The sequence below is a fragment of the Microtus pennsylvanicus genome, chromosome 4 (genome assembly GCF_037038515.1).
Source record: "Microtus pennsylvanicus isolate mMicPen1 chromosome 4, mMicPen1.hap1, whole genome shotgun sequence".
Lineage (NCBI taxonomy): Eukaryota > Metazoa > Chordata > Mammalia > Rodentia > Cricetidae > Microtus > Microtus pennsylvanicus.
This window is the reverse complement of record NC_134582.1, coordinates 144,234,167-144,261,213: the sequence shown is the minus strand read 5'-3', so window position 1 is coordinate 144,261,213 and position 27,047 is coordinate 144,234,167. Positions and strand designations below refer to the sequence as shown.

Here is a 27,047-nt window from a genome sequence, read left to right as displayed (position 1 = left end):
ATGCTCCTTAATGGTGCATTACAAATGACCCAGAAAGCCTGAAAAAGTAGTGATAGGGAAGGTGATTTTGTTTTTGGCTTGGTTTAAAGTCTAAAATCGCAGCTTTCAGTAAAGTCATTGTAAAATGTTTCTATTGATGTGAAATCATGTAATTGTCTAGTTGCTTAATCTGTTACTTGTTTTTATAGGAAGAAGACTTTCAAGAAATGATTAAATCAGCACAAATAATGGAAAGTCAATACGGCCATCTTTTTGACAAAATTATAATAAATGATGATCTCACTATGGCATTTAATGAGCTAAAAACAACATTTGACAAACTAGAGACTGATACCCATTGGGTCCCCGTGAGCTGGTTACATTCATAACTCAAGAAAATTTCCTTAATTGTGTTTTTTACAAAGTGCATGATTAGGTCAGCTACCATGTTTTTGATAGGATTTTCTTAAACCTCTATCACTGTTATAGATATAAAGTCTTTATAAAATTTCAATGTGGTTTTGTTTATATCTTTTTTTTTTTTTTTTTTTTTTTTTGGTTTTTCGAGACAGGGTTTCTCTGTGGTTTTGGAGCCTGTCCTGGAACTAGCTCTGTAGACCAGGCTGGTCTCGAACTCACAGAGATCCGCCTGCCTCTGCCTCCCGAGTGCTGGGATTAAAGGCGTGCGCCACCACCGCCCGGCACCTGTTTATATCTTTTAGAGCCTTATTTGAATCATATGACTGCACAATCTAAAGGTCAAAATCGGCACAGTGTAAAACTTTGAATTCCCTGATTGCCCTTAGTTCTGTCTCTGTTGTGAGAGGCAGTGTATCAGAGTTCATGCCCCACCTTTACTTGCTGCCCTTCACTTTGCATGCTTGCAGTTGACAGCATGGACTTAGCCATCTTGGGCAGCTCCACAGGTTTGATTGAGCTGGAAATAAGACCCCATCCTATTACTGCTCCTGTGCACAGAGTATGTTCTTTGTGTGTTTTATGTTCTTTGTGTGTTTTTTGCTCACATATTATAGCTTAGGAAATCCTTTGGAGTACATATAGATGCTGCAAATATTCTATAAGGGAAAATGGATCCTTTTTTTTTTTTGTAAGTTGAGGGTCTTACTATGCTCTCTACACTGGCCTTGAACTCAGCCCTCCTTGCCTCAACCTCCCAAGTACGGGTACATGCCACTGCAACAGGTTTGGAAATAGATTTAAGTAATATTATAGATGTAGACCAAAACCCTTCCTTGTGGTTTAGTAAGGATAATTATTTTAGGGCAAGCAATGATCACAAAGCAACTCCTGTTTTAACCAGTTACTTTTCAGAAGACATTTTTGTAGTCAAAATGTTTTATTCTCTTGCTTTGGAAGTTCTCAGCAAATTATAAGAATGAGATACATATTCTAAACGTGTAACACACATAGTTAAGGAAAAAGTGATCATGTTTCCATACTGTGGAATCACCACATGTTTAAACTGTGCTACGGTGTGTTCTAGAAACCTTATATTGTGTTAACTTTTTTTGATCAAAATGATTATTAACATTGGCCAGATTTCATCTCAACCTATTCTGAAAGAAGATGTATTTTTTAAATGTTTAGATGACATTGCTCCTTTTTCTTTGATGCTATAGGTCTCCAGCGAGTGAATAATTTATCATATTACAAATCTATGGTTCAAAGAGCTCCTGCCATTCCTGTGAGCAGTGTGACTCAGCCAATAGAAAAACCATCACATCTATGACTTTAATACAAAAATATTTTTGTTGCTTTGAAGAGCGTTTAAATGTCATGCTTAAAGAAAAATAAAATATAGGGAAATTTTATATATTTGTGAGATATTTGAAAGACATATTTTTAGTTATCAAATAGGGTTATTCATAAAAGAAATTATATATAAAGATATAATTTAAAGTAGTAGTTTTATAAGCAAGGTCAGCATTCCATGTAAATATTTGACCTTGTTGCAGGTAGATCCCCACATGTTACATGTTCACTGTCATGTGATAGTGTCCTTGCTAACTTTCCTTATGACATGTCGGATTACTGTGAGAAGCAGACACAGAAGTTACTCTAGAGACCTCATTATTCATTCAGTCCCACAGCCAGATCATTGGACTAATGAACATAGTCTATGCAAGTTCTGTATTTATGAATTAAATGATAAGCCATGCAGTTTAAACACAGATAGGATGACTAGCAGATTCCTGTTCTGAAGCCAGTGACCTGTGTGGCCTGTCTAGAAGCACAAGTCTTAGAGAATTGGTTTGTGTGGAATATTGGGGAATGCCTACACTTCTCATAAAGCAAGTTTCTGTACCAAGAATGATGAGGAATGCATACCAGCATAGGGCATTCTGTGGATACTTTAGGTATCCCAGTTTCCTTACTCCAAGATATCTTTGTTGATTTTTTTTCTTTCTTTTGGGGATTGTTGTCTCCATTTTTTATTTTAGGGTAGAACTTGTATAGTGCAGTGGAAATTTTGAGTCCTTATAAGTAGTATAGGTGATGGATGGAATGTTATGAAAATATAAATATCTGTATTTTTTAGACCAGAGCTAAACAACATTTTTTTAAATGATGAAAATAAAAGCAGTTTAAGAAATCAGGTGTCATGTAGGCTTACCTGTGCTTTGATGCTTTCAAAGAGATTGAATTAGAATGTAATAAGCCAGGCCAACAAAGGGCTGTGGATCCCTGTAGTAAGAGGCAACCTCTCTCTGCTCTCTGGCCTCAGCACCCCTACCACCGAGAAGAACTCTCCGAGCTCTCAGCAGCCTGTTCCTGGGATGGCATGGCAGCCACTGTTAGAGAAGAAACAACTGTTTCAGTGTTTGTACAATTAAAATTGAACTTTGCGTGTAATGCTGTTCTCCTTTCCACCTCCCAGTTAGAGCGGTCCAAATGTAAAGAGATAAAATTGAAACAATAACCATGGTTTCCCTGAGTAATGTGGAAACTTGGCATCTATAAGGCTGGCATTCCTGGTACTATATAATCATTGAGTGTGCCTAAAGTGTAGTCATTTAAAATGAGCAAACATGTAAATTCAGATTACAAAACTATGGAGTCAAAATGTCCCTAAAGATGCAGATTTTTATTTATTTTCCTTTGGCCCATGATGAATTTATTGATAAATGTAATGGAAAGTTTTTTAGTCTTAATAAAATATCTTCAAGCAATATATCTACTTGAAAGTTGTGTAGTACTTGAGTACGCTATAATTGCTCTACCTGTGTTGCTTTTTCCACGGTGGAACAAATTCCTTCCTTCACTATGATGTAATTTATTTGATCTTTCCATGCCTAAAATTGAATGTTATATTTCTTTTCAAATAATGCTTTCATCAAGATTATTGGACAGATGGAGCTCGTTGGTCTTAGTCTGTAAGTGTAGCAGTTTGAAGATGTACAGAAGGAGAATAGGATGGGTGGTCCAGACCAGTGTGTTGGGAATGCCCATCCTCACCTTTCCCGTCTGGAATCGGGATGCTACATCCTCCTCTTGATTTAGTTACATGAAACGGACCTTGTCAGCTGGGCATAGGAGAACTGTCTTCTACCTTATGGAGCACCTAATTGATAATGGTCTTGCTTCAGTCATTGTAGTTAGCCCAGCCCTTCTTCCACGGGAAGATTTATGATATAGCACTAAAGAGTCTGATTGATCAGGTGAGTGATCAATTGATTTCTATAGGGCTGAATCGAACTTGGGGCATTTCACCTGCTAGTCATACATATAACTACCACTGTATTAAGTCCCCAGCCCTGAATCTAAAGTTCTTGTTTGATTTCTGGTTTTTATGATTACCAGCTTTGAGATGTTGGTCTCATCATCATTTCTTGCCAGGAAAATGTGGAAAATATTATCAAACATCTGCTAGGTTTTCTCTGGTCATAAAGTGACAGAATTCGTGTGGAATACTTAGAACGAAATGAAGTACAGAAGTACCCAGTGATGGTGAATTGCGTTTGATGGCGGTGCTTTCCATCAGAGTTTAATCCTAGGTCAGTGTTCTTCATCACCCTGAGTAATAAACTCATGAGTCACAGCAAGTAATTTCTGCAATAACCTTTATTTTGGGGGAAGCTCCATTGCATTCAACCATGCAACACATTGTAATTAATAGGTAATTCTTAGTAGGACAGAAATCACATCTTTAAGCCACTGGCTCTGGTGTAATATACTTAATAACAATTTGGAAGAAATACCTCCTGGTTGATTCAGTGTCCTTTCTTCTGTCACCCTTCTTAAAGTCCTGGAAGGCAGGAACTATTTTGGTTACCATCCACCTTGTTTACCTACATAATCACTGTCTGACTGAGCTGTATTCATCATGGAAAGCCTGAGTCATTTGCCGTATGCTGTGGGAGATGCTATCTATCTCATACTTGATAATAGAGAAACTGGGGTCCTTGTGCCTTCATTTTTTTCCCATTGTAAGATAAAATACCCCAACAAAGTTAAAGTTGATCCAAATTAATCATGACAGACTTGTATGACTATTGTGAGTTAATCATGCTACCTATTTCAGGTTCCATGATCCCTTGCATTGGAGCTAAGAGAAATATCTGAGTTCAACACAAGTACACAACGTATAAGTCCATACACCCCCACCCGTTCTTCCTACCCAGAGTGCTGGGCTTAAAGGCACATGCCGCTATGCCACGATGCCTATGCCATCATTCCTGACTTAAGTTGGCTTTCTTTAGTTTAAATTAAAATATAATTACACCCCAGCTTCCTCTCCTTTATGAATTTCATGCCCTCACACTTTTTCAAATCTCTACCCTACTCCTTCTTTATTATTGTTTTACACAGATACACACAAAAATACATGCATACATACATACAGCCAGCCAAGTCCATTTAGTGTTGCTTGTGTGTAGATGGCTTTAGGACTGGCAAGTTGGTATTAGATACCCACTTAGGATGCTTATCCCTGTAGAAGATGTTTTTCCCCTTCTCACCAGTCATTAAATGACTTCATCTAGGGTAGGGCCCCATGATACCCCCTCTTACTTGTTGGTGTGTCAATCGGTTGTGTCATTGTTCTGGTCTTGTTAGGTGACCATACTGTTGGAATTTCGTGGGCATACCTTCCCTGTCATCTCTAGAAGGCACAGTCTCAGCAGTTTTCCTGGTCCTCTAGCTCTTATAACCTCCTCCCCCTTACTTCCAAAATATTTCCTCTGCCTTAAGTATAGGTAGTGTGTAATAGATGTGTCAATTGAAGCTGGTCACCTTATGGTCTGCTATTCTCTGAGCTTTGTTTGGTTTCTGTGATGTTCTCTGCCTGCTACAAAGAGAAAGTTTATAAATGCGAGTATAAAGATGATTAGCATTTAAATTAAGTTAGGACATACATGTAATACAATGTTCTACGGCAGTGGTTCTCAATGTGTGGGTCACAACCCCTTTGTGTAGTCAAACAAATCCTTTCACAAGGGTTGCCTAAGACCATTGGAAAGCACAAAGATTCACATTATAATTTAAAACAGCATAAAATTATAGTTATAAAGTAGAAATAAAAATAATTTTATGGTTGGGTCACCAAAAACATAGGAACTGTATTACAAGGTCACAGCAATAGGAAAGATGAAAAGCACTGCTCTATGACTCTTTCAAACATCCTTAGTGTTATTTATATTCCCTCACTCCTTTTCCTCTGTAGTCTCCTCCCTAGTTAAAGCCTAGCCCACATTTTCCCCATTTCCATCTCCATATCAACTCTATCCTCCTATTCGTCTTTCCAGGTCCCTTTCCTACCCCCATGATCCCCTTTATTTTTGCTTTCCTGGTTTCTGCTGTAACTGGGTGTAGTTAGAAACAGCAGATGAGAGAGAAAATTCAGCATTTGACTTTCTAGATCTGGGTGACCTTACTCAGTGTCCTACCTACTTTCTAGTTCCATCCAACTATCTACAGATTTCGTGATTTCACTGTTCTTGACAGTGACCAGTACTCCGTGGTGTATACACACTACTACTACCATTTTCACCATCTATTCTTCAGCTGAAGAACATTCAGGTTGTTTCCATTTCCTAGCTATTGTAAATAGAACAATAAGAACACAGCTAAACACGTGCCTGTGCAGTATGATGTTGAGTCTTCAGGCACGTGACAAAGCGTGGTGTAGCTGTTCATATAATAGGTTTATTTTGAACTTTTTGAGGATTTTCTGCAATGCTTTTTAGGGTGGCTACAACCAGTTTGAGGGTCCCCTTTCCACACCTCGTCTCCAGCATTTATTTTCTTCTAGCCATTCTAATCTCAAAGACATTTGCTTTCTGTTGCTTTGATAAACACCATGAGCAAAAGCAGCTTTGGGAAAATGGGTTTATTGAGCTTACATATCCACATCACAGTTCACCATTGAGAAAAGTCAAGGCAGGAACCCAATCAGAAATTTGGGGGTAAGAACTGAGGCAGACACCATGGAAAAGTACTGATTCTGGTTTGCTCTTCATGGTTCATTAAATAGCTTCCTTGGGCCACACAGAATCATTTGCCCAAGAGTGTCACTGCCCATAGTGGGATGGGCCCTCCCATATAAATAATTAATTTAAAAAAAAATGCCCATAGACATGTACAAGGGACAGTTTGATGGAGGAAATTCCTTAGTTTTGATTTTTCTCAGATATGTCTAGGTTTATATCAAGTTGATAAACTAACAGTAGAAATAAAATAAAATTTTAGTTTATCCAGAAAAATAACAATAAGGCTGTCAGAATCTATGGAATAGAATCAAGTCGGAATGAAATGCTTATAAAATGCTTCGGGAGGTATAGAAAAAATATTGGCTTCGGCAACTTGGGAAAGAATAACATGAGTAGGATTTTGGCTCTGTTACTGACTTTTCTAAGAATGCATGATCATGTAAATCAAAGATTATACCTCCTCACACACACACACCCTGCCAAAACTTAGGCTTTTTGCCCATTTGAAGCACAATACGACTACTAGCAAGGCTCCTGGTGGTTTTTGCGTCTTCAGTGTTGCATGTCTGTGCACTCTTGCTGTGGTGTATGCACTGGCTGCACACACTTGATCACTTGCCTTCCAGGGAAGTCAGTTGAACATTTATTAATCAAAATCTGTATTTCCATGACAGTGTTGTGGGAGGCCCCCTTAAGAGTTTGTGAGGCCCCAGAGCACCCCCCCCAACAAGAGGCTCTTGTTTGTCCTCTTGGTTGCTCACCAGAGCTGGAGGATAGGATTGGATTGTACCTCAGTTGTAAGATGCTGAAAAAACAAGCTGGAATTGAGCTGGTGACTTCCTCCCTGCTGGCTAGCTTTTAAAGACTGGAAGGTGGATCTTACCCAGCCCTAAACCCAATGAACCACAAAAATAGCAACCTACTGAGCAAGATGTGTCAACCTGCAAAATAATGGCACAATTGTTGTAGAGGTACCCAGTTTCTCTTTAGTTTCTTTTTAGTTAGATATGAGGAGGGAACCTATTCCTTGTACTGTGTGTCCAGTTAACAACCTGACTGGAGAGGTCATCTGCTCAAGAGAGGAATTTGCTATGGTTGTTTAACAACACAAACATCAAGCTACATCCTGAACATCTGTGCTTATTACACTCATACACAAACACTGCTCTCAGTCTTAACCAGAGAAACCTCTCTTTGAAATGAATGTTAATGAATGCATAGATTCATAACTGACCAAGATGCTTAGATAATCTAGTGATTGAGAGCTCCCTGCTCAAAGACTCAGGGAAAAGTATGTGTATGTTGGGAGAGGGGGTTCAGGGAGTTTATAAGAAGAAGAAGGTAGGATGAAGGGTTTGGAAAAATCCTATCTTCTCGACTGGACACAGTTATTTTCATCATGAAGTCACAGCACTGGGGCCATACAAAATTAGGCTTGTGAACAATTAGTCATGAATGGATAAGGGACCCACTTGATGCTACCCCTTATGGCTGAATTATTAGCTAGCCATAAGTCTGGGAGAGGGTGAATCATGGTCTTTAGGGTGTAACACTGTTGAACCCACCAGTCCCAAACAGATAGCTCCAAATCCATGGTTACACAGATTAACTCAGTTATCTGATTAACACAGATTAACAGATTAACTCAGGTTAACTCAGTGATTCACAAACAAAAACAAAAAAAAAACCCTGAATGAATATAATAAAGAGCAAAGAGAGTGACAAAGAAATTGTGTACATATATGAAATTATTTTCAAAATTAAAAAATATACAAACTGTAACAAACATCCCTTCAAATCCCGTAAATCTGGGCAACCCCCCACCCCACCCCACCCCCACCCCCAAACCTGTCTGTTTGCCTGTGAGCTTCGTGGAACCCTGAAACACAGTTTGCTCTAATACTGAGGGGACCTAAGAGGTGAGTTAGTGGCCACATGGCTGGACAGCCAGACATCCCACTCTCTGAGACCTCCCCAGTGGGACAAAACCCAGGGGCTCCTCCCCAACTCCCTTGGCTTTTCTAGCCAGCCAGCAGGGAGCTTTCCTGCAGCTAAGCTAACCTCCAACCCACCCTGCCCCCAAGCCACCTATTTGTCTGCAAGCTCCAAGGAACCCTGAAACAGGCTTGCTCCAATAATTAGGGGGCCTAAAAGGGCAATCCAAAACAACAACAAAAAAAAACCTCCCAAATACTAGACAGCCACAGCAAGGACTGAACCGAGACACCGAGACACTGCAGGCCTCATTTGAAGGAATAGATGGGTAGGTAATGCAAAAATTCCTCCAACATCCTAAAAAACACCAGACCAAGTGGACAACAAGAAGACTTGATCATCCTAACCCAGAAGAAGTAGAAGAAAACAACATTAAACATAACTTTAAATGATGAAAATGATGGAGAACTTTAAAGAGGAAGTGAAAAACTCCCTTAAAGAAATGAGGCAAACAAAAAGTTAGAAGAAATTAATAAATCCTTCAAAGAAGACCAAGAAAAAGCAATCAAACAGGTGAAGAAAACAGTTTAAGACTTGAAGACTGAAATAGCGGTAATAAAACATAAAGCAAGGGAATTCTGGACATGGGTAAACAAACAAGAACTACAGAAACAAGTATAACCAACAATAAATAAAAGAATTTCAGGCGCTGAAGATACTATAGAGGAAATAGACTCATTTGGTCAAAGAAAACATTAAATCCAACAAATTCTTAACACAAAACATTCAGGAAATCCAGGACACCATGAAAAGACCAAACCTAAAAATAATAGGGATAGAAGAAGGAGAAGAACTCCATCTCAAAGGCACAGAAAATATATTCAACAAAATTATAGAAGAAAACTTGCCTAACCTAAAGAAGGATATCCCTATGAAGGTACAAGACACAGAACACCAAATAGGTTGAATCAAAAAAAATCTCTTCATATAATAATCAAAACACAAAACAGAATATATAGAGAATATTAAGAGCAGCAAAGGAAAAAGGTCAAGTAACATAAAGGTAAACCTATCAGAATTACACCTGACATCTCAATGGAAACAAAGCCAGAAGGTCCTGGATAGATGAACTGCAGACACTAACAAATCATGGATACAAGCCCAGACTACCATACCCAGCAAAGCTTTCATTCAACATTGATGGAGAAAACAAAATAATTCCATGACAAAAATGGATTTAAACAATATGTATCCACAAACCCAGTCTTACACAAAGTACTAGAAGGAAAACCTCAACCCAAGAAAGCTAACTACACTCACAATAACACAGACATCTGATAACTCTCACCAGCATAACCCAAAGAAGGGAAACACACAACCACTACTATCAAATGATAACCAGAGTTAACAACCACTTGTCATTAATATCATTTAATATCAATGAACTAAATTCACCTATAACAAGACACAGGCTAAAAAAAATGAATATGAAAACAGGATCCAGCCTTCTGCTGTTTAAAAGAAACACACCTAAACCTCAAAGACAGACATTACCTCATAGTAAAGGGTTGGGAAGAGGTTTTCCAATCAAATGAACCTAAGAAACAAGCAAGTGTAGCTATCCTAATATCTATCAAAATTAATTTTAAACTAAAATCAATGAGATGAGATGGAGAAGGACACTATATACACATAACAGGAACAATTCATCAAGATGAAGTCTCAATCCTGAATATGCCCCTAATATGAGAGCACCCACATATGTAAAAGAAACATTACTAAAACATAAATCGCACATCAAACACCACACACTAATAATAGGAGATTTCAACACTTCTCTCTCACCAATAAACAGGTCAACCAGACAGACACTTAACAGAGAAATAAGAGCACTAACAGATGTAATGAATCAAATGGCCTTAACAGACATATATAGAACGTTCCACCCAAACACAAAAAAATATACTTTCTTCTCAACACCTCATGAACCTTCTCTAATATTGATCACATATTTGGTAACAAAGCAAAGATCCACAGATATAAAATAAAAAAGCAGAGTAATCCCCTCTATCTTATCAGATCAGAATGGAGTTGAAATTTAACAACAATGTCACTCAAAAACCCTACAAACTCATGGAAACTGAACAGTCAATTACTGAACTACCCATGGGTCAAGGAAGAAATAAAGAAAGAAATTCAAGTCTTCAAATTCAACAAAAATGAAGACACAACATATCCAAACCCATGGGACACTATGAAAGCAGTGCTAAGAGGAAAGTTCATAGCACTAAGTACCCACATAAAGAAAACAGAGAAAGCTCACATTAACGACTTAACAGCACAGCTGAAAAGCTCTAGAAAAGAAGAAGCAGACTCACCCAGGAGGAGTAGAAGACAGGAAATAATAAAATTGAGGACAGAAACCAACAAAATAGACACACAGAAAACAATACAAAGAATCAACGAAACAAAGAGCTGGTTTTTGAGAAAATCAACAAAAGTGACAAACCCTTATCCAAACTAATCAAAAGCAAAGAGAGGACATCCAAATTTACAAAATCAGAAATGAAAAGGCGGACATAACAACAGACACTGAGGAAATTCAGAGAATTATTAGGTCTTACTACAAAATTGGAAAAAGGAAAAGAAATGGATATTTTTCTAGTTAGATACCATGCACCAAAATTCAATCAAGACCAGGTGAGCAATTTAAATAGACCTATAAGCCACAAGGAAATAGAAGCTGTCGTCAAAAACCTCCCAACCAAAAAAAGCCAAGGACCAGATGGTTTTAGTGCATAATTCTACCAGAACTTTCAAGAAGAGCTAATACCTATAATCCTCACAAGTGTTTCACAAAATAGAAACAGAAGAGTCATTGTCAAACCCTTTTTATGAGGCTATAGTTACCCTGACACCAAAACCACACAAAGACCCAACCAAGAAAGAGAATTACAGACCAATCTCACTCATGAACATGGTTGCAAAACTTCTCAATAAAATACTGGCAAACCTAATCTAAGAACACATCAAAAAATTATCCATCATGATCAAGTATGCTTCATCCCAGAGATGCAGAGCTGGTTCAACATATGAAAATCTATCAATATAATACATCACATAAATAAACTAAAAGAAAAAACAATATGATCATTTCATTCGATGCCGGAAAAGCATTTGACAAAATTCAACATCTCTTCATGATAAAGGTATTGGAGAGATTAGGCATATATTATAGATAAATATAATAAAAGCAATATACAGCAAGCCAACAGCTAACATCAAATTAAATGGAGAGAAACTCAAAGTGATTCCACTAAAATCAGGAACAAGACAAAGCTGAGCACTTTCTCCATGTCTTTTCAACATAGTATTTGAAGTTCTAGCAATAGCAATAAGGCAACATAAGGAGACCAAGGGGATTCAAATTGGAAAGGAAGAAGTCAAACTTTCTTTATTTGCAGATGATATGAGAGTATACATAAGTGACCCCAAAAACTCTACCAGAGAACTGATAGATATATCTTTAGTATCTGATAAATACCTTTAGTGATGTGGCAGGATACAAGACCAACTCAAAAAAAATCAGTAGCTCTCCTATATACAAAAGATAAAGAAGCAGAGAGGGAAATCAGAGAAACATCACCTTTCACAATAGCCACAAATAGCATAAAGTATCTTGGAGTAACACTAATCAAGGAAGCGAAAGACATATTTGACAAGAACTTTAAGTCTTTGAAGAAAGAAATTGAAGAAGACCAGAAAATGGAAAGATCTCCCATGCTCTTGGATAGGATCAATATAGTAAAAATGGCTATCTTACCACAAGCAATCTATACATTCAATGCAATTCTCATCAAAATTCCAAAACAAGTCTTCACAAACCTTGAAAGAGCAATAATCAACTTCATAGGGAAAAACAAAAAAACCAGAATAGCCAAAACAATCCTATACAATAAAGTAACTTCCAGACGCATTACCTTCCCTGACATCAAGCTCTATTACAGAGCTACAGTAATGAAAACAGCTTGGTATTGGCAGAAAAACAGAGAGGTTGACCAATGGAATCAAATTGAAGACCTGGATATTAATCCAAACACCTATGAACACCTGATTTTTGACAAAGAAACTGAAAATATACAATGAAAAAAAGAAAGCTTCTTCAACAAATGTTGCTGGCATAACTGGATGTCAACATGTAGAAGAATGAAAATAGACCCATATCTATCACCATGCACAAAACTCAAGTCCAAATGGATTAAAGACCTCAATATAAATCTGACCACACTGAACCTTATAGAAGAGAAAGTGGGAAGTAGCCTGCAATGCATGGGTACAGGAGAGCACTTCCTAAATATAACCCCAGTAGCACAGACACTGAGAGCAACAATAAATAAATGGGACCTCCTGAAACTGAGAAACTTCTGAAAAGCAAAGGACACAGTCGATAAGACAAAAAGGCAGCCTACTGAATGGGAAAAGATCTTCACCAATCTCACATCAGACAGAAGTCTGATCTCCAAAATATATAAAGAACTCAAGAAATTAGACATTAAAATTCTAAATAACCCAATTAAGAAATGGGGTACTGAACTGAACAGAGATTTCTCAACAGGAGAATTTCAAATGGTCAAAAGCTACTTAAGTACATGTTCAACTTCTTTAGCTATCAGGGAATTACAAATCAAAACAACTGTGAGATACCATCTTACACCTGTCAGAATGGCTAAGATCAAAAACACTAATGATAGCTTATGCTGGAGAGAATGTGGAATAAGGGGAGCACTCACCCATTGCTGGTGGGAATGCAAACTCATGCAACCACTTTGGAAATCAGTATCACGGTCTTTCAGAAAATTGGAAATCAACCTACCTCAGTGTACCCAAAGGAAAAAAAAAACCCTGGAAATTGGAAACAGACAAGATGGCTTGACAAAATTTGAAAGTGGAGGGCTGAAGGAAGGTGAGAAGGGGAGGGCTGAGAAGAACTTGAGGTAATGGGGTAGTTGAAATGGAGGAAGGACAGATATGAGGAAGCTTTTATTTTGTTAGTAAGACCTGGCTCTAGAAAAATTTCCAGGAATCCACAAAGGATGACCCTAGCTAAGACCCTAAGCAATAGAGGAGAGGGTGCCTGAACTGACCTTGCCCTGTAGTCATACTGATGATTATCTTAAATATCACCATAGAATCTTCATCCAGCAACAGATGGAAACAGAGGCAGAGACCCACACTGAAGCACTGGATTGAGCTCCCAAGGTCCAGTTGAAGAGTGGAAGGAGTTAGAGTGTGAGCAAGAAAGTAAAGACCTTGAGGACTTCACCCACTGAGACAGTTTACCTGAGCTAATGGGAGCTCACCAAATCCAACTCTATTGGGAGTGAACAAGCATGGAATCAAACTAGTCCCTCTGAATGTGGTTGATAGTTTGGGCAGACTGAGGGGCCACTGGCAGTGGCACTGGGATTTCTCTCTACTGCATGTACTGGCTTTTTGGACACTATTCTCTTTGGATGTATACCTTGCTCAATCTAGATGTAGTAGGGAGGGCCTTGGACTTTCCACAGGGCAGGATGCCTTGCCCTCTCTTAGGATTGGAGGGGGTGAGGTGGGAGGGTGTGTGGAAGGAGTGGGAAAAGGGGAGTGAGTGGGAATTTGGATTGGTATTTTTTAAGTAATAAAATAAAATAATAATAAAAAACAAATCCTGTCAAATACAATATTGTACCTGATAATTGTCCCCAAAGGTATTTTGAATAGACCCTGAAAGACAAAACAAATCTAATAAGATTGAAGAAAATAATGGACATTGTTACAGATGTAAACACTGAGTTAGGAAGAAAAAACTGATAGTCTCCTGATATACAAAATTAAAAGGATGAAGGATAAAAAGTGAAAAGGGTGTAGAGGCATGGAGAGTAATATATTTGAGGGATTCCATGTCTACCTGATCCAATTTCCATTAAAGAGAGAAGTTTAAATACACTCATGAAACATTCCAATGAAAATGCCCTCCCTAAACTGAAAATTTTGATATAAAATCCCCACTTGGTGTCCTGCTTTGGTGCTGCAAGTTGCAGTGATTCTTAAAATACATAGTACTGGGAAGAAAAGAGAAGATGGAGAACGAAAGAGAGAGGAGAAAGAAACAATCAATAAGGAATTTTTCTATTCATGAGAACACAGCCTGGTATTGGCATAAGAACAGACAGGAGGACCAATGGAACCAAATAGAAGACCCGGATATCAATCCACACATCTTCCAACACCTGATTTTTAACAAAGAAGCAAAAAAATATCAAATGGATAAAAGAAAGCATATTTAACAAGTGGTGCTTGCATAACTGGATATCAACATGTAGAAGAATGAAAATAGATCCATATCTATCACCATGCGCAAAACTCAAGTCCAAATGGTTCAAAGACCTCAACATAAAGCCAGCCACACTGAACCTTATAGAAGAAAAACTGAGTATATACTTGAATGCATTGGCACAGGAGACCACTTCCTAAATATAACCCCAACAGCAAAGACACTGAGAGAAACAATCAATAAGTGGGACCTCCTGAAACTAAAAAGCTTCTTTAAAGCAAAGGACACAGTCAACAAGACAAAACAACAGCCTACAGAATGAGAAAAGATCTTCACTAACCCCACATCAGACAGAGGTCTGATCTCCAAAATATTCAAAGAACTCAAGAAATTGATCATCAAAGGAATAATCCAATAATAAAAAATGGAGTACAGACCTAATCAGAGAACTCTCAACAGAGGAATCTCAAATGGCTGAAAGACACTTATGGAAATGCTCAACATCCTTAGTCATCAGAGAAATGCAAATCAAAGCAACTCTGAAATTTCATCTTATACCTGCAAGAATGGCCAAGATCAAAAACACTGATGCCAACTTATGCTGAAGAGGTTGTGGGGTAAAGCAAACCCTCCTGCATTGCTTCTGGGAGTGCAAGGCTAGTACAACCCTTTTGGATGTCAGTGTGGTGAGTTCTCAGAAAATTAGGAAACAGCCTTCCTCAAGACCCAGCAAAGGTCCAAAGGATGCTCAATCATGCCACAAGGACATGAGCTCAACTATATTCATAGCAGCATTGTTTGTCATAGCCAGAACCTGGAAACAACCTAAGTGCCCCTCAACTGAAGAATAGATTAGGAAAATGTGGTACATTTACACAATGGAATACTATACAGCCAAAAAAATAATGACATCTTGAAATTTGCAGGCAAATGAATGGAGCTAGAAAATATCATTTTGAGTGAGGTAACCCAGACCCAGAAAGACAATTATCACATGTACTCACTCATAAGTAGTTTTTAAACACAAAGCAAAGGAAACCAGTCTACAAATCACAATCCCAAAGAACCTAGACAACAATGAGGACCCTAAGAGAGACTTACATAGCTCTAATCTACATGGGAAGTAGAATAAGACAAAATCTCCTGAGTAAATTGGGAGCGAGCATGGGGACCTTGTGGGAGGGTTGAAGGGGAGGGGAGAGGCAGGGAGGGGAGCAGAGAAAAATGTAGAACTCAATAAAAATCAATAATTTTTTTTTAAAAAAAAGACTTGGTTGACTGTGGATCGTGGTACAGGGCTTGGCCCTGTCCACTGACTTTCTTCTTTATGCTGGTTTTATTTTCAGACAGGTTCTCCATTAGAGATTGAAAGTCAGCTGTACCAGGAACCAATTTTAAGAGCTGAAAGAATAGGAGGTTTCTGGGAACTTTTGATGCAGACCTGATGTTTGCTTGAACTGACAAGACTGTTCTGGGCTCCAACCCTATCTGAGGTGCCTGAGGTTACAGAAAGAAGTGGTTCCCTGAAACAGTGGTATTTGCATTTGTTAGATGGACTGTTAAAACAACTTCCTGGCTACTGGGCCCCACTACAAAGTACAGTTCAAAAAAATCTGGGAGCTTCCATTTTTAACAAGGCATCAAGAGATGCTAAGACTGTTAGTCCTAGATCCAGCTCTGAGAACTACTGCTCTGTGGCACCTGTGATAAAGAGACACCAGAGGTGATATGTGTACTTGTCCTGGCCAGTATTTGTTAATTGTGTGCCTCTAAGTTCAGACTTAAGTCACATCCTTAGTTGAATGGTCTTTGGAGATGGGGCTTTGGGAAATGAGTATGGTTGAATGAGCACTGAGAGTTGGACCATCTTGAGGACCTTAGAAACTTTTGAGGAGCACAAGAGCATGCTCTCTGCATGTGGAAACACTGCATGCAGGCATCTGTCTACAAACCAGAAAGAAGGCACTTTCTAAAGACTCAACAGATAGGCACTTTGAATTTGGATTTATGATATGGGATTCCTCCCTGTATGTTGTGAAGACCATTGAATAATAAGGAAACTATCTTATACCTGCACAATAAGCAGAAAAACTAAACTGAATGCTGGGAGAAAGAGGGTGGAGTCAGTGAGAAGCCATGTAGCCCAGCTGGAGACAGACACCAGAACTTTACCTGGTAAACCACAGCCTCATGGCAATACACAGATTAATGGAGATGGGTTAAATTAAGATATGAATTAGCCAGAAATACACTTAACATAATGACCAAACAGTAGTGCAAATAATATGGTTTCTGTGTGATTATTTCAGGACTGAGCACCTGGGAACTAACTAGAAATCTCCTGTAACAAATTGGCATTAACATGGCCAACTAAAATCCACTTAAAACCTGAGAGAGTTCAGAGAATTCTAGGCAAAAAAAAAAAAAAAAAAAAGAAAAGAAAAGAAAAAGAAAGAAAAAAAGAAAAAGAAAAAAAAACATAGTTAAGTATGGCTTAACACCATGTCTCTTTAAGAGAGGTTTTCCTGATTCAGTGGTAGTAGGTAAAAAAAGCCATGCAGCTTTGAAATTGCAGCTTTCTGGGCTGTGCTGCCAGTACAAACTGAATATTTAAATGGGGTTTGTGAGCAGAGTGCTACAACTTTCTTATTGGCAATATAAACCTTCTACAAGCCTGAAAATGGGGCTGTGAGCATGGCTCACACTAAATAGACCTCCACCCCACCATATTGGACTGAGTGGAGCCAAAGGGAAAAACAGCCTTAGAAGCGCTTAGCATTTTAAGAAATGCTCCTAAACAAAAGAGAATTACAGATACACAATAAGACAGATTCAGACATAAAAGAACTCTAAATGAGTCACAGTGTTGGACAAATGTACATAGGCTTGGGAGAGAGAAGAAAAAGGGTATAGAGAGTTATAAAAAGAAATAAATGGCTTTAAAAAACAAAAAGTTTTTAAAGAGACAGAGTACAGACAGTTATAGATTAAAGGAATAAAAATAATAAAATAATTATTAAAAAATAATAGAGTAAAAATAAACCACATAAAGATGGAATATACACGGAGAGTCTGGAATATATATATATAATTGTGTGTTCTTTGATTTTTTTTGACTGTAAAGGAGCTAAGTTCAGAGACACAATTCATTGTATGGTATTGTATGATAAATTAACATAAAGGTATCTTGATTCCAAAATTTGGGTTTAAGGATTTGTTGCTTTGGAAAAGAGGTTCTGCTCTTGTTTCCACAGAAGATGAGAACCTGTAGATTAATTCCAGACTTATGTGGTTTGATGTACCAAGACCACCCAAAGGATCTCCATAAACACACCCTAAAATTACTTCATCCAACAAAAAGCAGGAAACAGTTTGGAGAGAAATATGCCCAAATTCCCTAAATGATTGTTTATAAATGTTTGTTTACATTTAAAGGAGAATATTATATAGATATGCAATAGAGATTTGGATTGGTATGGATCTTGGTTTATTGATACAAACTTAAGGTCAATTTTATTATATGTATTTCTGCTCTTGATTAAGGTATTATGCTTGTGCAGCTCATTTAAAATGTAATGTATAATTAAGAAATATACATTAATAGATAATCATCTATAATACTCAAGCTTGTAGTCATGTTAGTTTGATGCAGTGTAATAACCAGGCTAGCTTATATAGAGATATATTTAAGTTGGATAGGTATTTTTCAAATCTTTCAGAGACCTTTAGAATATGACATTTAAGATGTTTTAAGGACTTAGGACTTCTCATGACATCAGACACATCTGCTCCTGGCAGCACCAATCTACTTCAAGAGAATGATGGGCATCAAAGAGGCTTTTAATTGAGTTTGTTAGTCATTTGGGCAAGAAACTGCTCTTGCCTGGACTGGTTGATGTTATGCTGTATAAACTGGACATGCAGGACCCATAGAGAAATGACTGCTGAACTTGCCTAAAGGTGAGATGGTCTTTTGTGAATCCTGTTTTATGAAAGAGTCTGCCAGACATTCTGCAGGACACACAAAAAAGTCACTGACAAACCTCCAATGTATGCGGACCTGTCTTTGAAATTACTTGATTTGTTGAAAAGTCTGCTAGATACTATGGGTCAGTAGGCTGAAGATGGATGCCACAATGATACAGAAGAACTTTGGATGACTGTCCAGGCAGCAAGATGTCTCTGTCAATTCTAGAGTTTTGGAAGTTGCTTACAATGGACTTCCTGTTTACTTAGCTAATATTATATTTTTCTGGAGTCTTTTATAGAGTTGAAGACTATATAGTTATAGTTTTCCTTAGTTATGATAAAAGACAAAATAGATATAAACATTTTAATTCTTGCTTGATCACTGTTTTATGTAATTTTACTATGTTAAAGTTAAAACCTTCCTTTTATTTAGACAGAAAAGGGGAGGCGATGTGGGATTCCCCTTTGTATGCTGTGAACACCATTGGTTAATAAAGAAACTGTCTTAGGCCTTCATAAGACAGAACTTAGGTAGGCAGGGAAAACTAAACTGAGTGCTGAGAGAAAGAAGGTGGAGTCAGAGAAAAGCCATAGCCTTGTGGTGATACATAGATTAATAGAGTTGTGCTAAATTAAGATATGAGTTAGCCAGAAATACACTTAAGATATTGGTCAAATTGTATTGCAAATAATATGGTTTCTGTGTGATTATTTCAGGGTCGAGCAGCTGAAAACTAACTAGCTGCCTCTTACAACAGATTTATCGGCTTCTTGGACAGGGAGAAGCAAGTGTATTTTGTCCAAACTGCTCAGGGCTTGGCAGCATTTCAATAGTGGCCTAAGAGCACTGATGATAATACGGAAAAAAATAGAAACTGTATTGCCAATGAGCATGTAAAACGGTACAACTACGCTGAAAAACTGCAGTTTATTCAAAGCAAATACATGAATACCACAGCACTGAGCAAATGCACTCTTGGCCATTTATATCAGAGGGAAAAAAGTTTCCACATGGAATACAAAGAATACATTCTAAAATGCAGGATTGTATAAGAGAGCAGTACAAGGCGGCACCCAGAAGAACTGATTCTGTGTTGTGTGTAGGGAATGGAAATGTTCTTTATTATGATTGGCTTCCGATTTTACTATACAGACCCTGCCTGCATGCCCTGTGTATGGGTACAGGCAGCCCCACCATCATCTTCATGGACTTTCATCTTGAAGCCCAGGATGCAGAGCACTTGACACCACAGCACACCTCTTAGCCAGGGTACCACACCTTCTCCTTTAGGGGCTGCGCTAGTCAAGGAGATGCCGGGGGACTAAGGGTAGGAATGGAGAGGCAGAGTGTGTCAGCATGCACTCTTTACCTGTTCTCTACCCCACCCTTTTCCCCTTCATTCAGGATGACATTGTCCACTTCACCCTGCTCCTCCTCTGAGACCTGGATTAAGGCTTCTTGCCTTTAAAACAGCACTGCAGCTTCTTGCCAAGGAGATTGTTGATAGTACTGAGGGCCATAATGAAACTACAGTTCTGGTTGCCATCCTGTGATATTTTTGTCAGGCAAGTTGTTCTCTTTAGCCTACTGGAGCATACTATCAAGATTCTCCATGATTTTGGAGGGCCTCTCTGTTGTCTTCATCTTATGATTGAGGCTCTCATGAAGGTAGTCTAAAGCAAGCACGAAGAGCTGGACCAGCACAAGGTCATGCTCACTCTTGGGAGTCTTATCTTCCCCCTAAGCTGTACATGCCTCCTTGCAGGCTAGTTGATCCCACAGTTGAAAACTATAGCTGGGAGCATGGTACTGGCTAATGCCATGGCTGTAACTATACTTCTTCTAGCCTTTATTTAGCCCGGAGTTCCACATTCTCTGTTCATATTCACAAGTGGGCCCAGCACTGGTGTGCACGTATATTGATTACAGAGTGGTTTGAGATATCGATGAAGGCTTTGTAGCTCATGGCAGTGTGTATCTGACCCTGTGATGCTGGAAGCTGCTCTTCTCCTATATCTGAAGCTGTGAATTGATAACCTTTGTCCATTCTAGAAAAAAAAATAAAAAGAAAGAAAGAAAAAAGCTCTTTGAAATCTTTTGGAATTTTTAAAAAATATATTTATTTTTTATTTTATGTACATTGGTGTTTTGTCTACATGTATATCTGTATGAGGATGAGACCTGGAGTTACAGACAGTTGTGAACTGCCATGTGGGTGCTAGGAATTGAGCCTGGTGCTTTGTAAGAGCAACCAGTGCTCTTAACTGCTAAGCCATCTTTCCAGTCCCCACCCGTTTGAAATTTTGGAGACTTTGATCACATATCTACCAGGTCTATCCTAGCAAAACAGCTGACAAGTGAAAGCAATCAAGATCTGGGAGATTTTGAAGACATCTTGCAACCTTCCATCAGGCTGGAGGCCCAGAAGACAACACAATGATTGCTAACTGGCTTCTGCTGGGCTCTCATGCTTAGCCACTTCATACACTGTTATGTAATCCATCAGGAAGCCTACAGTCCATAGCATGGCCTTGGCCATGGGTGCTCCCTACTCCTGCCACACTTTCTAACAACCTGGCCTTTATGGGTAACAAAATGTGTCTTTGTTAATAAACTTATCTATTCATATACTTATGTAATTACATAAACAGTACAGTATTACAGAAATGGTTGTGTAAATAGGGTTCTTCTCTGTAAAAAATTAAATGCTTTAGAAAGATGTAATATCTGGTTGTTTTACAGTTGGCCTCAAACTATAAAAATTAGGGGGAATAATAAAAATGTGAAAAGATTTGTCTCTCATATATTTCACAGAATCTTTGAAATTCTCACTTCATATTATAATTTAGAAAGAGAGGATCTTTGGATGTAGTTCCGCTGTAGAGTGCTTGACTAGCATGATTGAGGTCCTAGGTTTTGTCTCCCACACTAGAAATGTGAAATTATACAGAGGCCAGCAAAATGTCTTAACAGGTAAATCCTGATGACTTGAGATCAAGGCCAAAGACCCACATAGTGGAAGAAGAAAGTTGATCTATACACATGTGCCATGGTATGTGTGCACAAATATGTGTACATGCACACACTAAATAAACTTTTAAAATAGTATAATATAAAATGCAATAAAAGATAAACAGAAGTGGAAAATCCCACATGCCCTGATGCTAACATTTATGTGAAAAAATATTTGAAGACCACAGATCCACACAAAATTGTGTTAGTGAGCAGTAGGTAAGGTAAAACATTTTTTCTATGTTTTTATACTTTTAAATTTCTTTTTGAATAGCAAGTGGTTTTACTACATTAGAGAAGTTCTTATGTCCGTCTGGGGAGAGCTTTCTGTTGATTGGTCACTGGCCTGGATATTCAATCTGCAGGAGCCCTTTCAACACTGAAAATGTTCAATTCTTCATGAGCTAAGCTAGAGCCAGAGAAGGCAGGAAGTGGGAATTGCTGTAACAGCAGACAACTCAGGCCTGAATCCCCATTTCTCATCCATCCTCACACCTTAGGTCAAGCATTAGTGACAAAATGAATGGGAGACAAGGCACATCTGCATCTGTAGAGAAGACATAAAACTGGCAGATAGTATGGGTGAGAATCGATGTCTAGGTTGATGAAAAGGACATATCATTCCCTCCCAGGAGACATACCACCAATACAAGTGGGCAGAGGCTTTGCTGACCTCACTGGACCATGAATCAAGATTGGAGTTTGTTCCATGATCCAACAAAATTTCTTTACTCATTGAACTTTGTTTTCTACTTGCTTCCAAGCAGATACAAAGAGCAGTCTTTTTGCGTGGGATCTGGTAGGAGGCAGTGTCTGAAAGGGAATTTTAAAGCTCAACCAGGAGCTGGAGAGATGACTCAGAAGTTAAGTTCTCTAGCTGCTATTCCAGAGCACCATGGTTCAAGTCCAAGCACTAACATGGTGACTTACAACCATCTATTCTAGGGGAATTCAATACCCTCTTCTGGTCTCTGCAAGCACCAGGCACTTAAGCTGTATACAAACATACATGCAGGCAAACACCCATACCCATATAAAATAAAAATCAAGGGACAACCTGCCTGTCTTCTTCTTTAGAGAAATTTTGAGAAATGTCATTCCTTTTTTATTCCTAGCCAGTGGCTTTTCAAACACGGAGGCTTTAATGCCCCGCTGATCTGTTAGTGCCCCTCCCAGGCGGATGCCATCAACAACTACCCAGCTGGGCTTCCACTTATCCTGTCTCTGATGTTGTAAAGTTTGCTCTGCCCAAAGGCCAGTGGATGAATCACAGTGAGACAGCCAGACTATAAGCCAAACGGGCCCTTTTAAAAGTGTGCAGGCACAAAATGAAATATCACTGTACATATTGTGGCTGAGTAACACTGTCAAGATGGCAAAAGCGATCAGGATAAATTGACTTACTCTGAGCAAAGGCACTGTTTGGAAGAATCTCAGGGCCCTAAGGTGACACAGATCCTTCCCAACGGACCACACTAGAACATAGCCAGCCATGCTTGCTTATACTTAGAGCTATTGCTCACCACACTGCCCCCACTCAGCTGATAGTCCGTAAACTGATCATGACAGTCATTGATGGAATATGAGGGCAAGGAAAAGGGAAAAGCTACATTGCTTTTATTCCCACTCTATTTTTTTTTTTTTTGGTTTTTTTTTTTTTTTTTTTTTTTGGTTTTTCGAGACAAGGTTTCTCAGTGTAGCTTTTAGAGCCTGTCCTGGCACTAGCTCTTGTACACCAGGCTGGCCTCAAACTCACAGAGATCTGCCTGCCTCTGCCTCCCAAGTGCTGGGATTCAAGGCTGACTCTGACGGGGAGGAGACAGTCACTTTCTGGAACTTTAAATCTCTGACTTGTGTCCCTGTTGGTTGTTGAGTATGACAGCTTGGTGACCAGTTTCCTCCACCAGGCCCCTCGGTTTCAGATACACCCATGGCTTATGTTCTGTGGTTGGACCCTGATTTGTGCAGTGGCTATTCTACAACCGTAGAAGGGAGAGTTGAAGTTTGTGGGAACACCACTCCTGTGTTGCTGGAGGTCATTGTCTGTCCCATACATAACAAGGTTACTTGTTATTGTTTTCCTTGCATTCTCAACATTTCTTCTGTTTACGACTTAACATTATACTTGAGCTTCTCAAGGGAGTTTCTTGTTTTCTACTTATTACAGCACAGCACGTTCCAAACCATTTTATTGTGTTCCACACTTAAAAAGCCACCTGGATGAGCCCCCTCTCTAGTCTTTTTGTTAAGCTATCTTTAAGCCCCCTTGCATGTTTTTGTAATGTGTCAGGCAGACTCTGTTACGACAGAAAAGTTTCAAAAGACTTGTGCAGCTGGGAAGTTTTTGATGATTTCATTTTATAAGTCCTTTGGAATGAACGTGGGCATTAAGAGGTACAATGAACACAGCATCAGTTTAACAAGATCTGAGTGGCCTTATTTTTAAAGAGAACTTAACATTTCTAGACATTGGGATTCCACCAGTGGCTTTCTCTATAATGTTTAAAAAATGGAATTTAGCAGACATATATAATGTGGAAAAAATAGAAAAGCTGTCGTAAATCTTTTGTATTAAAGTGTTTTCGATTGCTTTAGAAGGAAACAGGACGCAAAGATCCAGGTGCTGTTTGTTAGAGCAGGAGGCTCATGTCTCCACATCCTGAAGGGATAAAGTGAAAGAAACTGAAGCACACAGGTCACGTGCTTGCGGGAACCCCGAGAAATCAAACCCATCTGGCCTCTGCGTAAAGCAGGGCTGCCAAGCTCCTGCTGAAGCAGTGGAGACTGCACAGTGACCCTTCTCTGTTTCTGGCCACTGGGGCTCCATACAGTCTTCAATGGGGCAGCCTGACGGTGGGCTGCTTAAGCTGTTTCTTCATGCATCTGTGCCTACTCACCATGACATTGAACTCAGCTACTAGGACCTGCAGCATGTTATCCCCAGAAAATGGCCATTCACTGGATCTGGAAGGGTTAGATCTCTGAGGCAGGTGTTGGATCTCCTCAGCCTGAGTGCTGGTGTATACTAGGTATGCATCAGTTGTGCCATGGGCTGGAGTGTTTTCTTTTGAGGGACTTGGTATAGGAAATAATTTTCACTTTAATATCTTGACTTAAAATATTTACATATATCAGGAGAATTTATGTTCTGTTTTTCCTCTTTTAATAGTGGTGTACAGGTACAATATGTATGTCTGTGTGTATTCACGTATGCATGTATGTGGCCACATATGTGTGAAGGTGCATATGCCCATTGGTGCTCATGCACACGCATGCGCTGTCCTCTATCACTCTCCTTGTGGATACTACCAAACACTCATTGATTCAGCTGCTTCAGCTGGCCAGCTTTCTCTGGGCATGTCAACTCTGACTCCTAAGCTATGGGATTATAAGCAGTCTTCTAGACCCAGGGCAATTATGTGGGTGTAAGAGATATGAGCTCTGGTCTGTATGCTTAGTGCTTTACCCACTGAACCATCTCCCCAGTCCTGATATCCCCTTCTTCACAAGTACTTTTACAAAGTTTAAATAAATTATGGTATGTATATAATTTTGTATAATGATTTGGAAATGTAACATTAATGTGCAGGTTTATAAAATGAAGAAGTGAACCTTTTATGTTTATATTAACACTTCACTCACAAATTTCATCATTTGTGGAAGTAGTCATTTGTGTGTAGAGCTTGCCTGGATTTCACTCTCAGAACTGAAGCTCCATGTGCATTGAAGGCAAACCTGCGAGAAACTCTTCAGTATTCTTGGTGTCATTTTTCCTTCCCTGAGACAGGGTTTATGATGTTGGCCTGGCTGGCCTGGAACTCCCTGAGATCTGCCTGACTCTGCCTCCTGAGGACTGGGGTTAAGGATGTGCCACCACCCTGTCTTGGTGTCACTTTTTAGAGTTTGGAAAGTGGTGTTAACCTAACCATCTACTCCTTTAGCTTTTTCAGACAGAGGTGTCTTACTGTATTTGAACACATTGGATTCGTTCTTCATATCATGGAAATCTGATTGTACAAGTCCACATGAAAAGAGAGACTTTGTTTTCTTCCAGTTGAGGCATTTTCTAAAAATGAAACTTTGCTGCTTAGATTTCACCATCTATTACATTTCCTATGCACTGATCTAATACAGAGCCAGTTATTTATCAAACAAGATGATAGAACAGCTATGCGCCATGCCGCCACAGCTCATACACATTGTGTTGAACATTTGGGATGTAGATTGTCGTAAAGTGGCTACTCGATAATATTCAGCATAGACGACTAAAGGGCTTACAAGGCATAATGATGTGGTCACTTGTATGCCATATAAACAATGATAATTGTGTAACAGACACAGCACTTACTATGACTTGCACAGTTATTGCTTTAAGATGCAGGATTAATTACATAGGGGCCGAGGGGTAGACTAGAAAGCAAGACTTTCTCTGTCTACACTAGTGTTACCCTGGTGCATTAGATCCCTGGGCAAAGGCTCAACTACTGTAAACATCTATCTCTTCCCCCAACATTGTTGTTCTCTTGAGATTTTGAGGGTCCTAAGTTACAACTCTGAGTTTGACCTGGTTCCTATGCTGGAATTTCTAAAATCTTTTTCTATTTGCAATACTATCTTCCCTTCCGATCTTGGCCCTAGATAGCAAGCAACCTGTCCCCAAAGTCAGAAAGTCCTACACCAGATTCCAAATTATCTGATTGTAATGACTTAATAGGAAGAACGGATGTCTCTCATAGCACATGAGATGAACAAAACTTTATTTAACTTAAGAAGTCAAGATTACAATGCTTACCAGTCAGACACTCACCTCGAGGATGCCAATTACCCAGCATTCACTCTTTTAGAATGTCTTTGTGTTAATTAGTGAACTATAGTTCCAAAGGCCTTTGTCCTCATCTTGTCTTCTTAATTTCGAAAGATCAAATGAATCTTCTTTAGAAAATAGAATTTAAACTCTTGGAAGTCAAAGTTTTATGTCTCTACAATAACAAGTAACAAAGAACACTCAGTATTGAAGTCAAAATAATGCTCAGATGACACAATTTCAGTAAAGTGTAGGATCTGCTCAGGCTGTGTTGTCCTTCCTTTCATCTGTAGGTCGATGTTGCATCAAGTGAATGTATATGTTTGCTGATAAATAGTTTGGGGACTTTCTAAGAAATATGATTTCTATATCCTGTTTATTTTGAGTTCCTTTAGAGCAATTCAATTTTCTTTTTAAAACGTAAGATTAGATTTTTAGGCAATGCCATATTCCTCCTTAAATAATTTATGAGATACACATTTATGAAATTATGTGAATTCCTATAAACAATTAACAAATATTTAGCACTACAATGCAATACAATTAATTATTAATGCTGGTAAATATTAATAGTAATAATTGTAA

At 38.7% G+C, this 27,047-nt stretch overlaps 1 protein-coding gene across 1 annotated transcript in view; it reads left to right on the top strand.

The window, feature by feature from the left end:
- Nucleotides 1–3,173, top strand: part of Mpp7 (MAGUK p55 scaffold protein 7) — a 239,318-nt gene extending 236,145 nt beyond the window's left edge. The window contains exon 17 of the mRNA XM_075970767.1: nucleotides 189–3,173. Coding sequence (XP_075826882.1) covers nucleotides 189–368 — 180 coding nt within the window. The 3' untranslated portion in view covers nucleotides 369–3,173. The remainder of the gene's footprint in view (nucleotides 1–188) is intronic.
- The last annotated feature ends 23,874 nt before the right edge of the window (nucleotides 3,174–27,047 follow it).